Raw genomic sequence first — 17,500 nt, forward strand, 5'->3', positions numbered from 1 at the left:
GTCAGGCCACTTGCGGGGCACAGCCTGGAAGGAACCCGCGGTTCTGGGAGGACTAGAGGGAGGCAGGGGCTTGGCAGGCAGCCCGGCCGGTGGCCCCAGGCGGCCGAGGCTGCGACACCGCGCCCAGTCCTCCCTGGTGACGGGCACAGACAGGCCACCTGGCCTGGGAGGGTTCGGAGAACTTGAGACGCTGCTGCTCCAAGTGGAAGGAGGCTGTGGCAGGTGATGCGCTTTCTGCTGTCAGCTTCTGCGGGGACAGAGCCACGCGGAGCGGAGACATGGTGCGTGCGGCCTGGTATTGCTGCCCAGCATGCGCCGCACCTGTGGCACCAGGCCGGTGGGTTCTGAGTGAATAAGGCTGGAGACAGCATCACTGGCCGGGGTGGGGAGCTGGGCCCAAAGCCTGGCTGCCGCCAGCTATGCCCGAGCCTGAGACCGACCGACACCCAGCATCCTTGCGGCGAGCGCGGTCGGGGTCCGCAGGGCTTGGAGACCGAGCACCATCACGGAGGGGTGGGAGGAGGCAGGTCTGTCCCCCCAACGCCGGCCACCTGGTCTGCACGGAGGAGGGACCACAGTCCCTTGCGTCCAAGCACAGTGGGAGGAAGAGCTGGCGCTTCCATCTATACCCCCGCTTAAAACGCCGCGCACGGGGAATGAGCTCCACCCGCGGGACCGCCTCGCGGGGGGCCCCCACTCCCCGTCCCCACACGGCTTCCCTCGGGCGGCCTTCTCCTCCGTGCCCCTCGCCCCCCGCAGCCGCTGTTTATTACACTGGAGATGTTCGCACATCGCACACGCCCGGGTTTTCCGTTAGGATGTTTTCAGGCCCAATAGCTGATCCATCGCCTTGGCCCGCGTTTCTGACCCCCCAGGAGAATCCAGGGCGCTGTCCGGTCCGTTTGGTGGTTTCAGTTACACAGGTGGTGTTTTCAGCTTGGCCTCACCGCGCGGCTCAGGCTCCCCCGGCCCCACTGGACGTGGGCTCCGGCGAGGCCACCTGCGAGGGGCCTGGTTCTCACCAGCGCTGGACCCATCCTGAGCAAGTTTAATTGAGCTTTGAGTCACTTTGTGGATCCTGGCTCAAGCCCGCCTGCGTCAGAAGGCGCCCAGGTGACCGCGTGTGCCCCGCCCATACGCCGGGCTCCGCCGTCTCTCGAGGCCTTTCTGCTTCTCTCCGCCTTGTCCTGACAAGGTTTCTCGCCCCTGAAAACGCCTGTCTGGGGCGCTCGCTTCCTCAGGGGTTCCCCAGTGCAGCTGGATTTTAGGTTCCGTAGAAACAATTGAGAAGTTTGTTTATTGCCTCGTTGCCAGTATTTGAGATGTGTGTCGTAGTTACTTTCTTCAGAAATCCTTTCACAATCTCACCAGGATATTTCAGTTGCCTTAGGGAAGAGCCTTTAGAGACCTGGAGGCATTGAAACACCTCTGGGTGTTCAGACGTGTGACGTAAGAACGACCGTAAGCATGAGGAGGTGGCCCCTCCTGGCCTCTGGGTGGTGGCGTCGCGGGGGAGCGCCGAGAGCCCCTCTTCCGGGAGCCGGGGGCAGGGGCAGAGCGCGGCAGCTGGGACCCCACGTGGCCCGCACCTCTGGGTGGCCTTCAGAAGGTGCGTGGCCTCTCCTGTGCCCTCCGATGGTCCCTTATAAGGATCAGCTGGGCCCACGCCTGTCAAGGGCTCAGAAAAGCGCCCGCTCCCAGGCCCCGGGGGATGAGAGTTCGTTCCGGAGGGACTGAGGCCTGGGACGAGGCAGAGCGCCCGGAACAGCCGCCCCCGTGGGGCTTGCGCCGATGTCAGGCCGGCTGGACTGGGGGGCCGGGGGGCTGGGGGAAGGCAAAGCTAGTCACCCCTACAGCTGACCCAATTCCAACAGCAAACGAACGGAACGAAACTTCTGCTGTTGGAAACGCCAACAACCAAGATCAAAATATTTCAAAGATAAAAGGTTTCCATTTTCCTAATACGTCTTTTGCTCGCTCTTGTCTAATATGGTATTATTTTAAAATGCTCATATCAGACTTGCAAATCAGCTTGAAAATCATCAAATAAAACTGTCCATCAGCCCATCAAACTCGCATCAGATCCAGCCCCCACTTTCCAATTTCACTCTCTTCTCCCCCCATTCTGAATTCTAAAACACTTGCCCAACTGGCATATTTTGATCGTCTTTTTCTCTGTCACTTTTCAACCTACCTTGAATTCTTGCTTCAGTTCCCTTGCCTTTTTTGGATGACATGTGTTTTAAGATGAGAACATGATAGACATCGAGGCATCTTGATTCCCCGGGCGTTGCGGCTCTGAGAGGGGCTCCTGAGAAGCCGTCTCTCTTTGCCCTTGCACCGGTCCAAGCCGGAGCAGAGCCCGGCGTCCCAGGCGGCCTGTGTCACTGCTGGTCACACCTCAACTTTCCTAGGCACACGCTCGCTCCACCTGCAGGAGGCTGTCCCAGCCTCGGTCACGTGTCAGGGCTGTGCCATAGTGTGTCTGCAAACACGTCTCACCCCAAACCCAGGGGGATTCTTTCTGAGCTCATGTCTCAGGCGTGACCTTTGCGCCAGCTTCAGGGAGCCTGTGATCGCGGCTTCCCGGTGTCCGAAATGGTGATCTCGGCTGAAGTCTAGATTCTCTTACACTCCGTGGCAGCATCTTACACTCCGTGGCCCTTCTCTTCTCTCAAACACTCTGCTGCGGTTTCATCCACACGACCCCAGCCCTCTTACCTCTGCAGTCACTGTCTCAGACCCTGAGACGCTGCAGGCAGACGAGGTGGTGCGGCTGGGCCGGGTCAGGGTCGGGGGCACAGGACCTGGGGGCGCAGGAGTCAGTGCCATCCTTTTACTCTGTAACTGCGTGGTCTTGACGAGCCAATTAAACTCCCGGAATGCAGTTTTCTTACCCAGAAAAAGTGGGATCACGACTTCCCCAGGGCTCAAGTGGGGTCCCCAGGGTCATGGGTCTGGTGCCGGGGTGAGGCTGGCGGGGGCTGAGCTCGGCAGACGGGTGGGTGGGATCCTCCTTCTGCAGGACGGGGACCTGGGGGCAGGGCCGAGGACTGCCCTGACTTGGCGGTCAGCATCGGCTCGCGGCAGCCTGGCCGGTGTCCCTCCCAGCAGCTCCCGGCAGACACTGCTTTGGGCACATGGTGGTTTCCAAGAGGCTTTAAAGGGTCGGCCTTGGATTGGAGGGCGTCACCTAGAACAGAGGAGGCTTCCGTTTAGACTCTGTGTCACGTGGTGTTCAGTTCACCGAATTAATGACTTTGGGAAGCCTGGGAACGGACACCAGGAACCAAGAAAGGCCGTGCTGTCCCACCTGACACTCGGCAGGTCCCCGCCTGTTGTCTCCCCAGCATCCTCCTGGCCTTTGCTGGTCCTTCGGTGCAGACTCGGCGATGCGGCCAGAAGCCTGGACGTGCCCCCCGCCCCGCAGACAGCCAGAGCAGGGGGCAGGGTGACTGAGCCACCATCTGAACCCAGTCGGTGGGCTTGGGGACTGGGCCCTGCACACCAGAAACTGTTCCAATTCTGTGCGGTTCTCAAGATGCATATCATGCCTCAGCAGGAGCTTCAAAGCCGCACTTCAGCAGACAGGGCTTCAGCGCGGTGTCCCACACCCGGGGAAGACAGTGTGACAGCATTTCTGATGTGCGGTGGCCGCTGATAAAGTACAGAAGCGAAACAGCAGCGTCACATAAAGCGCCCCTGGCGATGTCACCAGAGCAGGATGCCTAGGTTGACGGTGGGCCGACCGGAGGCAGGGCCGGTACCTGGTCCAGAGAAGGCTGCCTTCGCCTCCCTCCACAACCTGGGCTTGTCTGGTCCAAAGGCAGCTGAAGACACGCAGCGTTCGGAGGCAAAGGTGGGGGCGCTTCTGCCCAGGGGACCTCCCTGGCCCCATCCCCCACCCCGCGCAGAGCAGCCAGGGGAGGGGTCGGCCTGGGGCGGGGCCCTGAGGCGGCTCCTCTCTGGGGACCTTCAGGAGCCAGAGCCACCAGGCCCTCTCCGTGGTCCTGGACAAACAGAGGGAAGCAGGGGTGACAGCAGCCAGAAAAAGACGCCCCCCACCCCGGCGGCAAGCCACTAGAAGGCGTGACAGCGTGAGGACTTCCTGGCATCCACAGTGCCCTGCCAGCAAGGCATCCAGGCGTCTCTGCACCGGGGAATAACCTCAGTGAACAACCTCGCGGGGAAATTCTTATCACTGGGACTCCGGACTCCCGGAGCCGAGAGGCGTTGACATGGTGCAGGAGCAGGGACTCGGCCTCTGTGCTTCTCTCCTCACTGGAAGCAGGGCGGCAAGGGTGCACCCACCCCTCAAACGGCCTCTTTGACCAGCAGAGGATGGAGTTCGTGTATTTTTCGTGTCCTTACATTTCTGCACCTTCTTAGGTCGACAGCTCTTCCCAGATGTAAGGAGCGAGAGTCTCTGTAGATAACGAGGCAAACGCGGCTCCAGGTGCAGGAAAATCACACTCAGCCGAGTTTGATTGGGGGGGCTTTGTTTGACCCCCGATCTTTTTGTCTGTAGATGTGGGGAGGTGACAACCACGGCGCTGGTCTGGGGAAAGTTAAGGGGAGCAGGGACAGGTCAGGGCCGGGGGATGCCAGGGATGCCATGTGCCCTCACGTCCCCAGAGCAGAAGGCGTTCCCTGCCCCTGAGCCCCCACCTCCTCTCTGAGCCCGTGGATGTGTTGCACACACACGTGCACACCTGCCCCAGCGTGGAGAGCACGTGTGTACACACCTGCTGCTGGGAGGGTGCTGCCCCTCCCCTCAGCTGCAGCTGCTCCCCACCCTGTTCTCAGGGTGACGTGGCAGGGGTCCCACACCGGCCCTCGCAGGCGTCATGCTGTCCTCTGCGCACGGAGGGCAAGGACAGCGGCAGCTCGAGATGCCGACCTCCATCTTGGGACACAGAAGTGCACCTGGGCTTTGAATTTCTGGGACCCAGACTCTCCGGTGGCCCCGGGGATCTTGGCTGCAGGGCCTCCAAGCTCTGAGCCTTGGCTCCTGAGGCTGTGAAGGCCAGCGTGCGTGTCCCGGCGGGTCCCAGCTCTGGCTGTGCATTGCCGCCGTCTGCGGGACAGGCTGGCTTAGCCGAGCCCTGCCTCCCCGGGGGCCCCGCCCTCCCTGGCAGCGGGGCAGCTCCCACTCGGCCCCTGCTGCTCCGAACCAGGCCTCCCAGATCCTCTGGCATTGCACAACCAGCGGCACCCTGGGTACGACTGCGGGGAGGGAGGAGGTTGCCATAGCAACCCACTGCCTCCGCCCTGTGGTCCCGCCCAGTGTCCGGCCGCCCTCAGGGCTGTGGAGGGAAGTGGCCAGAGTGTCCTCCCTGCCCACGTGACCCCCCAGAGCCTTCCTCCCCCTCAGGGACACTGGCCCTGCCTTCAGAGCCGAAGATGGCCCCCCACACACCTTCCCCCCATCTGCTGGTGAAACAGGAAAATTCAGAATAACCACACTCCTCCTGACCACTGCATGCTGCCCGTGAAAAAGGTTTTCTTCTTTCTCTTTTCCCTTCCTTCCTTGCTCCAGAAAAATTACTCCTAGGCTTCCTTTGTAGCTTACACAACAAAGATCATTTTTAAATGTGATTCATTTCCTATGAAACACATTTTCAGTGCTAGGCAAGTGACGTTTCCATCAAAATACACTCAGGAGCAGCCACATCTTAAAACAGTTTTCTTAAAAATCAGACCGGAGTTGCTTTCTACTCAATAGAGACGCTGTTGACACGGAGTTTCTCCACAATCAGCAGACTGATGACGAGGTTGCCTTAGGACAGCTTTCGGCACACGCGCTCATGGACAGAAGCGTAGGCAGGGACAGTGTGTCCACGGTGACCTGGGGGACAGGTCTGCTCATTTCCCTGATGAGCGCACCTGCCTCCCTGCCCAGCTCCGCCACCTGAGGCCAGCTCCCAGGACGGCGGGAGCCACCCAGCCCCTCTGAGTGGGATGCTTGTCCCCGTAAGACCCGACGGGTCCGAACCAGGGGTGGGGAAGGTGCTCAGAGGGCCAGGTGCTGGATCCTGGTCAGAGCCCCTGCCACAGGAGCACTCGCAACCGCCGACCCAGTCAGTGCCGCAGCCTCGCTGGTCAGCAAGCTGACACCTGCCCAGAAAGTGTCCTCAACCCGCTTTCCATGAAGTAGCTGGAGGGGCAGGGCCAGCAGCCCAGGAACCAAGGACAGGGGAGGCAGCCCACCAGCTCCGGCCTGAGAGAGCAGCACCTAACGGAGGACCACCCGCCTCTGCAATGCACCGGCCACACCAGCTCCAGCACCGGGTTTGCTAACCAGAAAACTGACACGCAACAACTGCTCCACGAACGGGCGGCGGAGGTCCAGTGGAGAGAGACCACATGCCTGCTCCGTCTGGGCCCCGCGCCTCCCTGCCAGCCCTGAGATCAGTGGGACGCAGGAGCACAGGGACAGCGCTCAAGCGGAGGAGAGGCCAGGTCTCCAGCCGGAGCCCCAGCACCCGGGAGCCAGGGCGGCTGGAATGTTCCAAGGAGAAGCAGGACCTCGGGGCACGTGCTGGGGAGCAGAGGTGCCCGTGGGAGAGGCCGTGGCTCAAGGAATTGGAGTCGTGTGCCCGGCCCCGGGGCCGGCGCCCGAGGAGGGCTTGGGGAGGGGTGCCCACAATGTCCAGCCGCCCAGAGAAGGGGGGCCTGCTGGCAACCCCTGCAGAGGCACCTGGTTCCCCGAGGGCTGGACATGGCCACGGGCGAGACCCGGGACCTCAGCCCTGGAGGCCTTTGGGGGGACATCTGCCTACCACATGGCACCCGCGTTCCCTGTGATCACCCCAGGGCTCAGGGCTCCCAGGTTCTCCTCTGTCAGCGGTCTCATGGGAAAACTCTTCGGGAAGGTTCCACACCAGAGATCCATCCTCCTCTCAAAGCTTTGCCAGGACTGTTTCCTCGCACCTTCTCTAGTTAAATGCTGCCCTTGTACCCGAGTGACCTGGCCCGAGTCCCTGCGCCCTTGTTACCCTTGGGCACCTGAGGACCCTGCTCCGGCCCCCAGGAGGAGGCCAGACCCGGGCCTGGGGAGGGACGGGGCCTCGCACGGTCACCCCCACCCCAGTCCCGCTGCCCAGCCCGCTGCCCAGCTGCTCCTGGCTTGGCTTTGCTCGGTGTCTCTCTTCCTTCACTCTGTCTGCTTCTCCCCACGTGGCCTCGCGCTCCTCCGGGGGAGGCCCTGCTCCTCTGGCGTGGACTCTGCTCGTGGGAAGCCAGGCCACTGTGCTCCTACCACCCAGAGAACATCCCAGGCTCCCAGAGGGCCCGGGGCGGGCGGGCCCCCAGCGCGGGACTCAGGCGCTGTGCGGCCGTCACTGGGGGCCTGGTCTCAGGTGTCGGGGAGTCACAGGCCGAGCCCACGTGCTGTGGCTTCACCACCTCACCCCTGCTCGCCTCTTCCTCTGTCCACGGCCCCGCCGTGCTCAGCCAGCTCCTTCCTGGCTGTCCCTGGCGCGTTCCGGCTGCTCCTGGGCTTTTCCTCCGTGGAAGGAACCTGAGCCCATCCGGACCACAGGGCCGCAGGTGTCCTGACGCCCCCTCGGCCCTCTTGTCCCTCCTCCTAGTGCAGAGAAGTCAGCTTTAGCCATGCTCACGGGGAGCTCCCTGTTGTCTAGTGGGTAGGACGCGGCGCTTTCACCACAGGGGCCTGGGCTTGATCCCTGGTCTGGGAACTGAGATCCCGCATCAAGCCACTGCACACTGTGGCCAAAGAAAGAAAGAAACGCTTGTGTCTGTGCCTTTGACACAGAAATCACAGACCTTGGCTTCCACTCTGCCTCCTCCGAGACGCCGAGAGCCCCACACGGTCCGTGAATAAAACCTGCACAGAGAAACTCTCGGGTCTTTAAAATCAAATGAGCTTCCCCCCAAAGTGCAGGTAAGACCGTATGATAGAGTCATAGGCTAGGAATTATTGATTAAAAGAGGACATTTCAAAAGAATCTGCTTGAGTAAAAAAGCACCAGCAAAGGAGAGGTTTCTGCTATAAGCTGGGCTGTGTTCCCCACTGCGTGACCTTAAACACGCAGCTCACCTTTTGGGTTCATCTCCTTGCCTTTAAAGGAAGGATATCTGATGAATCTATTTCTAAAAACTTGCAAAACTAGGCATCTGTGAAATCATATAAATTTGACCAAAAGATAAGATGCGAGATGGGAGGAAAGGCAGATTCCAGAGAGGGAAGAAAGACGTGCCAGAGAGACCAAAAGAGGAGAAAACAAACTGAAAGCTATTTAAAAACCAGAGAGCTGTAAACAAGGGGAGCAGGCAGGAGGCAAGATCGGGGGCAGGAGAGAGGAGCGAACACGCGAGACATGGCCGAGGACCCCAGGGCTGCTCAGGGAGCTCGGAATCTTTCATAATTCTCCTACTTGAAATAAAAACACTTTCTCTGAGAGGGGCTAGAGATCCACAAACATGACACGCATTTTTAAAACCTAGGAGAAACAGTCGTGAACGCATTAAAAGCAGGCACAAGACTTCAGTTCGAAGCGACAAGTGGCCAGTCCCCTCCCCCGCCCCCTCCCCGCCCCCTCCCCTGGGTCCTGCAGAAGCTCTTCTTTCTTCTGCCCCAGGACCGGACTCCCGGCGGCCCAGTGTGGTCACGGCTTAGGAAACGGAACTGCTTTCAGATTAGATAACCCCCTCTCTTTACCCTGAGAGTACTTCTAATCCACCCAGGGACAGAGAGGTGGAACCAGGTGACACCACAGGGTCACTGCGGCTTGTACCGTCCTGAGATCCCAGCCACGTGACCCCGTGGCTCGCGGACACCAAAGTCCGTGGGGACCCCACGGTGATGCTGACCCTCAGCCTCAGCCGGGTCTCCAGAGCCCCAGAAGCCACGAGGGGGGAGCTGGTTGAAGGCCCCGCCCATGCCACGTGCCCCGCAGCCGCGGGGGCATGGCCTGAGCGCACTGCCCACAGCCCCTGCACCGTAGCCTCCCGCTTCTGCTGGAGCGCGATCCGCTTGGTCCGTGGTGTTCAGCAGGTCAGCCTGGCGCAGCCCCCTGCCTCTCCTGGTTGGTGAACTTCACCCACGGTCCGTCACCAGCCCCTGGTCGACCCGTCACCATTGAAGACCGCGGTCACAAATGCCTTCTCACCCCGCGGGGTGTTGGGGGAGTTTGGGGGGCGTGGGGGGCACCACACCCCCAGGTCTGCCCTGAGGCCACACCAGCCTCCAGCCCCTCACTTTCCATCCGCAAAACCCGGTCCCTAGCGCTCAGGGTGCTCTGCAAGGTGAGTCCCCTCCCCACGCTCTCCCCCGGTCCCAGGTCCCTGCGTGCCCCTCGCGGCCGCCCCAGGACGTGCAGACGCGGCGTCTCTGGGCGAGTTCTCCAACAGTCACCTGCGTATGTTCTCTTTTGCGTGGGGCCTCCGCGTCCAATTCTAGTTGTGCCCGCGGCGGCCGCAGCTCTGGTCTAGCCGCCCCCCTGCTGCTGGGCCTGCATGCGCTCCTGCAGCAGTCCCCGTGGGCACACCCCGTTACTGAGAGGGGTGGCAGGATGTGCTAGGTGCGCTAGCCACCCTGGACAGCAGCCTGTCCCTGGATGTACCTGGGACACCGGGCAGCGGGCAGCGCTTCAGGGTGGCGCCGAGGGTCCGAGCTCGTTGGCACCGCGCGGGGAGGCAGAGCCACACGGACACCCAGGAGTTGCATGGGAGAGCTCCCAGGTGCAGGGGCCTGAGCCGCAGAACTGCGCTCGCAGCCCCGCCCTCCCACTCCCACAGCAAAGGCCCTGGAAATGGAGCCGGAGAGGGCCAGTGCCCCGAGCCCTCACCGCCTGCACTGCCAGCCAGGGCCCCCGCAGCGTCCACCCCCAAGGCGTCCCAGGGGCCTGAGCGGGGGAGGACAGAGGGGGCCACACGGTTGGCATTGGAGGTCCCCAGGCTAATGCAGGCGGGTGAGCCTCTGAGGCAAACTTTAACCCTGCTAAGCCAACACTGCTGCTCAGTGGGCGGGAGGGAGCCAGTCGCCCAAGTGGACTTTGCAAAGTGCAGCCCACTCGGACAGCCCAGTCACTGGGCCTCAGGGCTTGGGTGAAACTCCCGCTCCCAGCAAGCCGCCACCTGTGCCCACCTGCTGTCCGGTGACCATACAGCCCCCTCGGTGCCCTTCCAGCCCCAGACCCCCTCTAAGCACAACTTTGAATTTTATCTGCAAGACCACCCTCCGCCCTCTTAGTGACCTGAGGTCTAATCCATTCCACGTCGCAGTCGTCACAATGAAATGTTCTTTTACATCATATGAAGGGTACTTTTATCCTTCTTTTTCATGTTTGTTTGTATTTGAGTCTAATTTTAAGAGAAAAGTGGTTCGACCAAAAGAAAAAGGTGGGTCTTTAAAAAGTCTCATCAAAGCAAGACTCTCACCCAAACGTAGTAACATCAAAGGTTCACCTTGCGATTTGAAGTGTGTGGGACCCGGGATCCTTCCCTGTCCTGAGCATCCGGCGGCGGGGGCGCAAAGGAGGGGGAACGAAGGTCAGGAGAAACTCCAGGACGCACCTTGGGGACAAAGTGGGAGGCCAGTCTGCCAGAGCCTCCCCCAGGCCTGCTTCCCTGGGGTTGCGGAGGGAGCGAGGGCCCCCAGCCCCTCTGTGGGCGTGCGGTGGCAGGGACCCCAGCCCTCCCCAAGGCCCACGGCACAAGGCCACAGTGCGGTCATGGGCTTTATTCCCGTGGCCTCGGTGCGGTCTGTGCCTGAGGTCTGTGTTCCTGCTGTGGATGAGAGAGGGAGGAGGCTGAGCCCTGGGGTGGGAGGCAGGGGGTCCCGGAGAGCTGCCAGGAAAGGGCGCTGGGCAGGGGTCAGAGGGAAGCTCAGAGACTGCACACTCAACGCCATATTCCAAAAAGAGAGAAAATTGTTGGACGTCTTACAAACTGAAAAAGCGACTCACAAGCTGTTGGCTTTACCCGACTTTCGGGTCATACATCTAAGAAATCGGGCAGAAGCGATATACATTTAAGTGACCTGGTTTAGTTGGGGAGAAAATTGCAGAGGTCTAGCCTAAGAATCAGCATGTATCAGTTTTCTATTTTAAAATACCTTTATTTTGCATTCCTCTGCATTTCTTTGTCATTTCCCATACATATGACCAAAAAAAAATTCAAAATAAAGAAATACATTTTTAGGAGTTCCCGTCGTGGCGCAGTGGTTAACGAATCCGACTAGGAACCTCGAGGTTGCAGGTTCGGTCCCTGCCCTTGCTCAGTGGGTTAAAGATCTGGCGTTGCCGTGAGCTATGGTGTAGGTTGCAGATGCGGCTCGGATCCCGTGTTGCTGTGGCTCTGGTGTAGGCCGATGGCTACAGCTCCGATTGGACCCCTAGCCTGGGAATCTCCATATGCCTCGGGAGCAGCCCAAGAAATAGCAAAAAGACAAAAAAAAAAAAAAAAAAAAAAAAAAAAAAGAAATACATTTTTAGAACCACATCTTTTTAGGCAAAAAGAAAAAAAAATTTGGAATTGAACTTTTTATATAAAGGGGACAAGTCTTTTACATGGTGACCCAGTCATTCCATCACAAATATATTTTGCTCTTATAGACAAGGCCTGCATTTACATTTTCTTGATTTTTTAAAAATGAGAGTCTTTAGGAGTTCCTGTTGTGGCTCAGAAGGAACAAGTCTCACTAGTATCCCTGAGGATGCAGGTTCGATCCCTGGCCTCACTCAGTGGGTTAAGGATCCGGTGTTGCCGTGAGCTGTGGTGTAGGTCGCAGATGCGGCTCAGATCTGGAGTTACTGTTGCTGTGGTGTAGGCTGGCAGCTGTAGCTCCCATCTGACCCCTAGGCTGGGAACCTCCATGTGCCTCGGGTGCCCCCCCCCAAAAAAAGCAAAAAAAAATTGAGAGTATTTTTTGTTTTACTGAAGAAGTTCCTCTGATGGAATGGTCGTGAAAGAAGGGCGCAAGGAGGGCTGTTAATGGAGCCTTGGTGAAATTCTTCAAAGAACCCCCAGAATCTCCGTCTGACATTTTATGTCATTAGCCCAGAGGACATCCCATGAGCATTTTCTGTGTTCCAGCTGCTGCACTCAAAGCACGGCCTATTTGCAAGGCACCCTTACCGGTGGGTTCACCTGGTGAGGTCGCGCCCAGAAGCAGCTCAAACGTGCTGGAAGTACTTTCAGCCTTTGTGTGTAAGACTCTTTTTCGTTTTTTAAAAATGTGATTGAAGTATTGTTGATTGACGATGTGGTGCTAGTTGCGGGTGCACAGCGGAGGGACAGTTGCGCACAGGCGCATCCGTTCTTTCTTAGCTCCTGTTCCCGTGCAGGTTGTCGCAGAGTATTGGGTGGGTCCCAGTGCTGTCCAGCAGGTGCCCGCTGACCGTCCGTTCCCTACACCTCGGTGTGCAAAGGCTCACCCCAAACCCTCCATCCACTGGCAGTCGGCTGGGTCAAGACTTAAAACATTTTCCCCGCCCCCTGGCTGTGGGGGCGGGGGGGGGTGTGCTCGCCTCATCCCGGGCCTGCCAGTGAGGTGGGCCCTGGGCAGACGGGGTTCCAAGCGGCCTTAGCAGCTCCCAGGCCCTGCTGCCCTTGGCACGGTTGCCTCTGGGCTGCAAGGAGAAACCTGCCCGGTTCTGGGTCCTCGCCCCCAGCACGCCCAGCAGCATGCCCTGACCCCAAGAGCAGGGCATCTGGGTGGTGTCCTGGGCAGGCCTGGCTCAGCCCACCACGTGCTGTAGCACAGGCTCGCCGGGGACACCCATTTAACAGGAGGGGAAGGCACTCCTCTCACAAAGAAAATGCCATACTTCGAGTGACTTAAGACAACTTGAGCAAATCCTTGTCTATTTTCCAAAGAGGCAGGGGTGGTGGAACACGGAGGAAGCACCTTCAAGATGTCCTGATGGGCACTTGGTGACACAGCTTCGTGCCGTAGATTCCACCATCTCCGTCTCTCCTGCCCTGGGCCAGGGCTGTGGACTCGTAAGTGGGAGACGAATTCTGCTTTGCAGAAGGACGAAGCGGAGGCAAAGGCGAGGAGAGAGTTTGGACTGTGGCCGTGTTCTGTGGTGTGTCCTGTGCACCTCAAGGGTTTCAGCTGCACGGAGAGTGAGTGCTTGTTGGCTGATGCGTCTCAGGACCCCGTGCGGGTGTGAGCGCAGTGATTCCTTGAGTGTAGACGGTCAGGGGACAGCAGAGCACAAGGGCCTCCTGGGAGGCTCAGGCTCAGACATCTCTCTGGTGCCCTAAGTCCACAAAAGCCACAGAACCCGGGTCTGTTCCTACTTGAGAAAGGCTCGTTCCAGGAAATCAGAAATCCAGAAGTTTGTGAGTGGTCCTGATTTTCTTTTTAAGATTTTTGCCTGGATTCTGCAAAATGTAAACATGGACTAAAGCATTTTATTATGATTTTCCCGTCAATAATCTTAAATGACTATTTGAGACCAATTTTTCCAGCCAGATCATAGCATGTAGCACCCCAAACACATTCTCTTGATATTGTTTAAATCCCAAGGCAAATGCAGGATTACAGACAAGGCAGGGGGTCATGGATATTTTTGTCTGGAATATATCCGTGAGCTGTGGATGTAGATGCTAAGATTTCATCATTTCCTGTCTCAGAATGTGCTACCAGTCGTACCTTTGGAGAGAAGAAAGTGTCTGAAGCAAGTGTTTTATTTATCACAACTTCGCATCTCTAGCCAGAGGAACTTAAAATAGCCCTGGTGTGATTGTCGGTGACAACTGGCAGAAAGCAGGGAGGACAGAGCGCTGGGGCGGCCTCCCCTGAGCGCCGAGCACAGAGCCTGCCTCCTCGGGGGTTTCCATGGCAACGCAGTCAATCTCTGCTGCCTTTTCTAAACCCAGGCTGTGCAGCACATGCTGCTGTCTGGTTTTATCCACGGGGATTCTGAGGGCCCCACGAGGGCTCCCTTCATGGAAGAGACGTGCTCTAGATGGACAGATGCAAATTGGATTTTCGTGCATCAGTTTTACACTGGCCTGTCATCACGGGTGCTGGAGTAGGCGCCATCTGAGAAGCAAAGGCCCTTTTTGTTAGATGAATAGTCCCTCCTTCGTTTACCGACTTCAGAAAATGTATTTTTGAATGTGGAGGTTTATTACAGCGAGGAAATCTGTATGTAAATCTAAGAGATTTTAAAACCCTTGAAGCCTTGAACAGTAACATGGAAATGAGCACATGGAGCTGGTAGAAGAAAGAGTGATTGAGGACCCATCCTGGGCCGCCTTGTGTGGTCCAGCAGCTCCACCTAAAGATGAAAGGCCAAATGACCGCCCTTGGGAAAACCACTACCGGCTGGTGCTGTGAGCACAGGCGGGGCCTCCGCAGCCTCAGCAGGTGCAGGAGGGGGCAGAGTGAGCAGCCCGGACACACTCAGAACCAGGCAGCCTCTCTCCTGCTCGTCCCCCGCCCGCCCCCTCCCCCCGTGATGGGTGTGATTTAGAGGGTCTAATTGCACACCACCAGCAAGAGGCAGGCCAGGGATTCAAGCCCACCTGCCTAACCTGAAACCCTGAAAATAAAAACAAACCTTTCAAGAAAGCCAGGCCACTTTCTGGCTTGTTTTCTGGGAATGTTTTTTCTTTCCTGACACAGTGAAAGCTCTGAAACTGAGCCAAAGCAGTATTTTCTTTGTTTTCATAGTGACGAAGGACATTTGAAATGCCCCTTTTTTATCAGACGGTGCATTTGTAAACAGCTTAAACACACAAGACTATTCCGAAAATCCTTCCTTCTTTTCTTTATCATGAGTAAAATCGAACTTTCATTTGCATTTTTTTGGTTATGATTCGCTTTAAATTTGAGCCGAATATGTCAGCCTCCTCCTGCTCCTGCTCAGAAAGAACACATACCATTTCTACTCATGTTTAAATGAATACATTTTAAATAAATTTGCCTTTGGCACTTCAATTAGCAAGAGTTAAGAGGGGTTTGTCTGAGCAAAAAGCAAGGCCAAGTGTATACTGTTGGCTGGTAGGAAACGTTGCTGTGTCTTGATACATTTTGATACATTTTCAAAACAGAAACAAGCCTGGGGCTTAGCTTCTCTCCAAATGATTCTTATCGCCTTCAAGTGTTGCTCCCTCCAGGGTTGGGGGTCCACCCAGGGAGGTGCCCTTTGGGAAACCGGTGCTTAAATTCAGCCGTTTACATTATCGACAGAATAGTTTTGTGATCAGAGTTAAGGGTTACTTTACGGCAGGTCAGCAATCTGCTGCCCGTGTTGTTTTTGACCTAGAGACACTTAAACTGGTTCTGCCTCAAACGCCTGTTTTTAAAACCCCAATTCCACTTGCACACACCTCCCATCTCTCTACCCCTTTTCCCTCAGTGCCTCTTTTATTTTCCCACAGCAGAGGCTGTAATTAAACTCTAACCCTCCCATGCTGTGCCAAGTGTTGGTTCCGAACCTGAGATCTGAGATGATCCTTTGCTCGGGACTAACTGAGACTTAGGCAGGGTCTAAAGGCCAACGGTTGACGGCACATCTAAGTGTCAAAATGTGACCTTCCCCCCTTGACCTTAACCCCCTTCCATGCACGCCCATCGCGCTGACACACCCACGGATCTCGAGCAAGTCTGTCCACAAGCCGGGAATGTGCTGGCTTGTGCCCAGCACCCATCATCCGTGTGGAAAGCAAAAGCTGAAATCTCATAGCAGCATTTACAGTTGTTAACTCTTTTACATGTGCGGTTTTGTCTTTGCCAGGAGTTCAGGGGCTGGGTGAGTGAGGATGGAGGCCATGAGCTGAGGGTCGCTGCCGATTCTGGCAGCGTCGCTAGATCGTTTCATCCTGTCTCCTGACAGTTAAAACTTAATGAAAAGAAAACGTATTTCTTTCTTCACTTTGGCCCTTAATTCTCATGCCTGGTGGGTACAGGCGCAGCTGGCCCAGCTCAAAGTGAAACCGCCTCTCAGCACCGAGCTGCTGAGATGGCACCTGCTTGGCGGTTACGCGGAGGTCGGTGCTTATACAACGTGTGAAGACGTGTGTCGTCCCCCCACACACACCCCCCGCCGTTGGTGCTCATTAGGAGCCTGGTGGGGCTGCTGGGGACACTGAGGCTCAGGCTTTGGGGGCCCTGGGCTGATCTCAGCCTCCCAGCTGAGGTGGGGGGCTGCTTGACCCCATCTCTACTCAGGTCCTTCAAAGTAGCAAGGGATTGAAGGTAAATCAAACCCACTTGAGTGCCCGATGAGGGTCTGAAAGCCCCTCATCTAACTCCCAGGGACCAGGTCATGACAGGGGAGGGAACGTGGAGTGAGGGGCCACAGTGGGGTGAGCGGCAGGCCTGAGGGTGCAGTTGACTGGAGGCGGTGGCCCCAAGATCCCTGGTCCCCCGCCACCATGCCCCGAGGCAAGCAGGCAGCCTACGCCTGATGTGGCAGTGGTGACTGCGGGCACACCTCATGCGCCAGGTTGGGGACCCTCCCGTTGGAACCCGCCACCCCCACCAAGAGAGGTCCGGCATTAAAGAGACTTTAAATCTGGATAAATAAGAAAGCTGCCTTTCAGGGGACTTTCTCTCTTCCAAGTAAATCGCCCAGTTTGCATTTTTTAATTGCAGGTGCCCCACCCCTGGCTGCGACGGCTCCGGGCACATCACCGGCAACTACGCTTCGCACCGGAGGTACGTGCTGTGCGCTCGCCGACCCTCTGGGCCGCCCTCCGCACCCAGAGCCGCTGGCAGGCACCTGCTGGGCTGGGTCCGCGGGCAAAGGGCGGGTTTCGAGACCTGGGCCACAAAACTGCCCCACGGGGCCTTGCTCAGGACGCCAGGTCTCAGGATGCCAGGTCTCAGGACCCCTCTGGTGTCCCTTACCTCCCCCCCACACCCGCCATGGCACCACCAGCTCCTCAGGCAAGAAACGGCTCTCAAGTCATCCAAGAGAAAGAGCAGGTGTGACATAAGATCCCAGGAGAGCCACCGAGAGGCCAGCAGGCTAAGCTGCTGCCAGTCGATCTCTTCAATACCGAGGTTTGTGTCAGGAGCAGGGCCAGCGGGCCGGGCACATGGAGATGCTCAGCTCCCGTCCAGGCCCGGCGGCCGCAGGGTGGGCACGGCTCCAGCTCAGCCCAGGGGGCCTCAGGCCCTGGCCGCCGAGGATCTCGTCTGTTTCATGCCAGGCCCACCTTGAAAGGGGATGGAAAGGGCCTTTGGGTCCAAGGTCCATGCAGAGGTGGGTCCCCTCCCATGGGCAGGAGCAGGGCTCCTTCCCCCAGCCCGTTGGGAATGGGGACCTTCTTGAGGTGACGTGTCCCACGAGGGAATCAGAGCTGCGTCTAAAAAATAAAGAAACCACCTTAGGAGAAAGCTGTCTGAAATCGGGGGTGTAAAGCGGGCAGTCGGAATGGGGCGAGGCCCTCGGCTTGAAGAGACCCCTCCAAAAAAAAAAAAAAAGAGAGAGAGAGAGAGAGAGAGAAAAGAGGTGGGAAAGAAAGAGGCGTCCCCAGAGTCAAGGAGGGTCTGCCTGGCCTCCGGCCACCG

General features: G+C 57.8%; 1 protein-coding gene across 39 annotated transcripts in view; it reads left to right on the plus strand.

Moving 5' to 3' along the window:
- Positions 1-17,500, plus strand: part of MYT1L (myelin transcription factor 1 like) — a 365,957-nt gene that overhangs the window by 318,012 nt on the left and 30,445 nt on the right. For all 39 annotated transcript variants that reach the window (XM_021087911.1, XM_021087915.1, XM_021087912.1 and 36 more), the window contains one exon: positions 16,580-16,642. In XM_021087911.1, the coding sequence (XP_020943570.1) occupies positions 16,580-16,642 (63 nt within the window). The remainder of the gene's footprint in view (positions 1-16,579; positions 16,643-17,500) is intronic.

This window comes from Sus scrofa, chromosome 3, assembly GCF_000003025.6.
Source record: "Sus scrofa isolate TJ Tabasco breed Duroc chromosome 3, Sscrofa11.1, whole genome shotgun sequence".
In the NCBI taxonomy this organism is placed as follows: Eukaryota; Metazoa; Chordata; class Mammalia; order Artiodactyla; family Suidae; genus Sus; species Sus scrofa.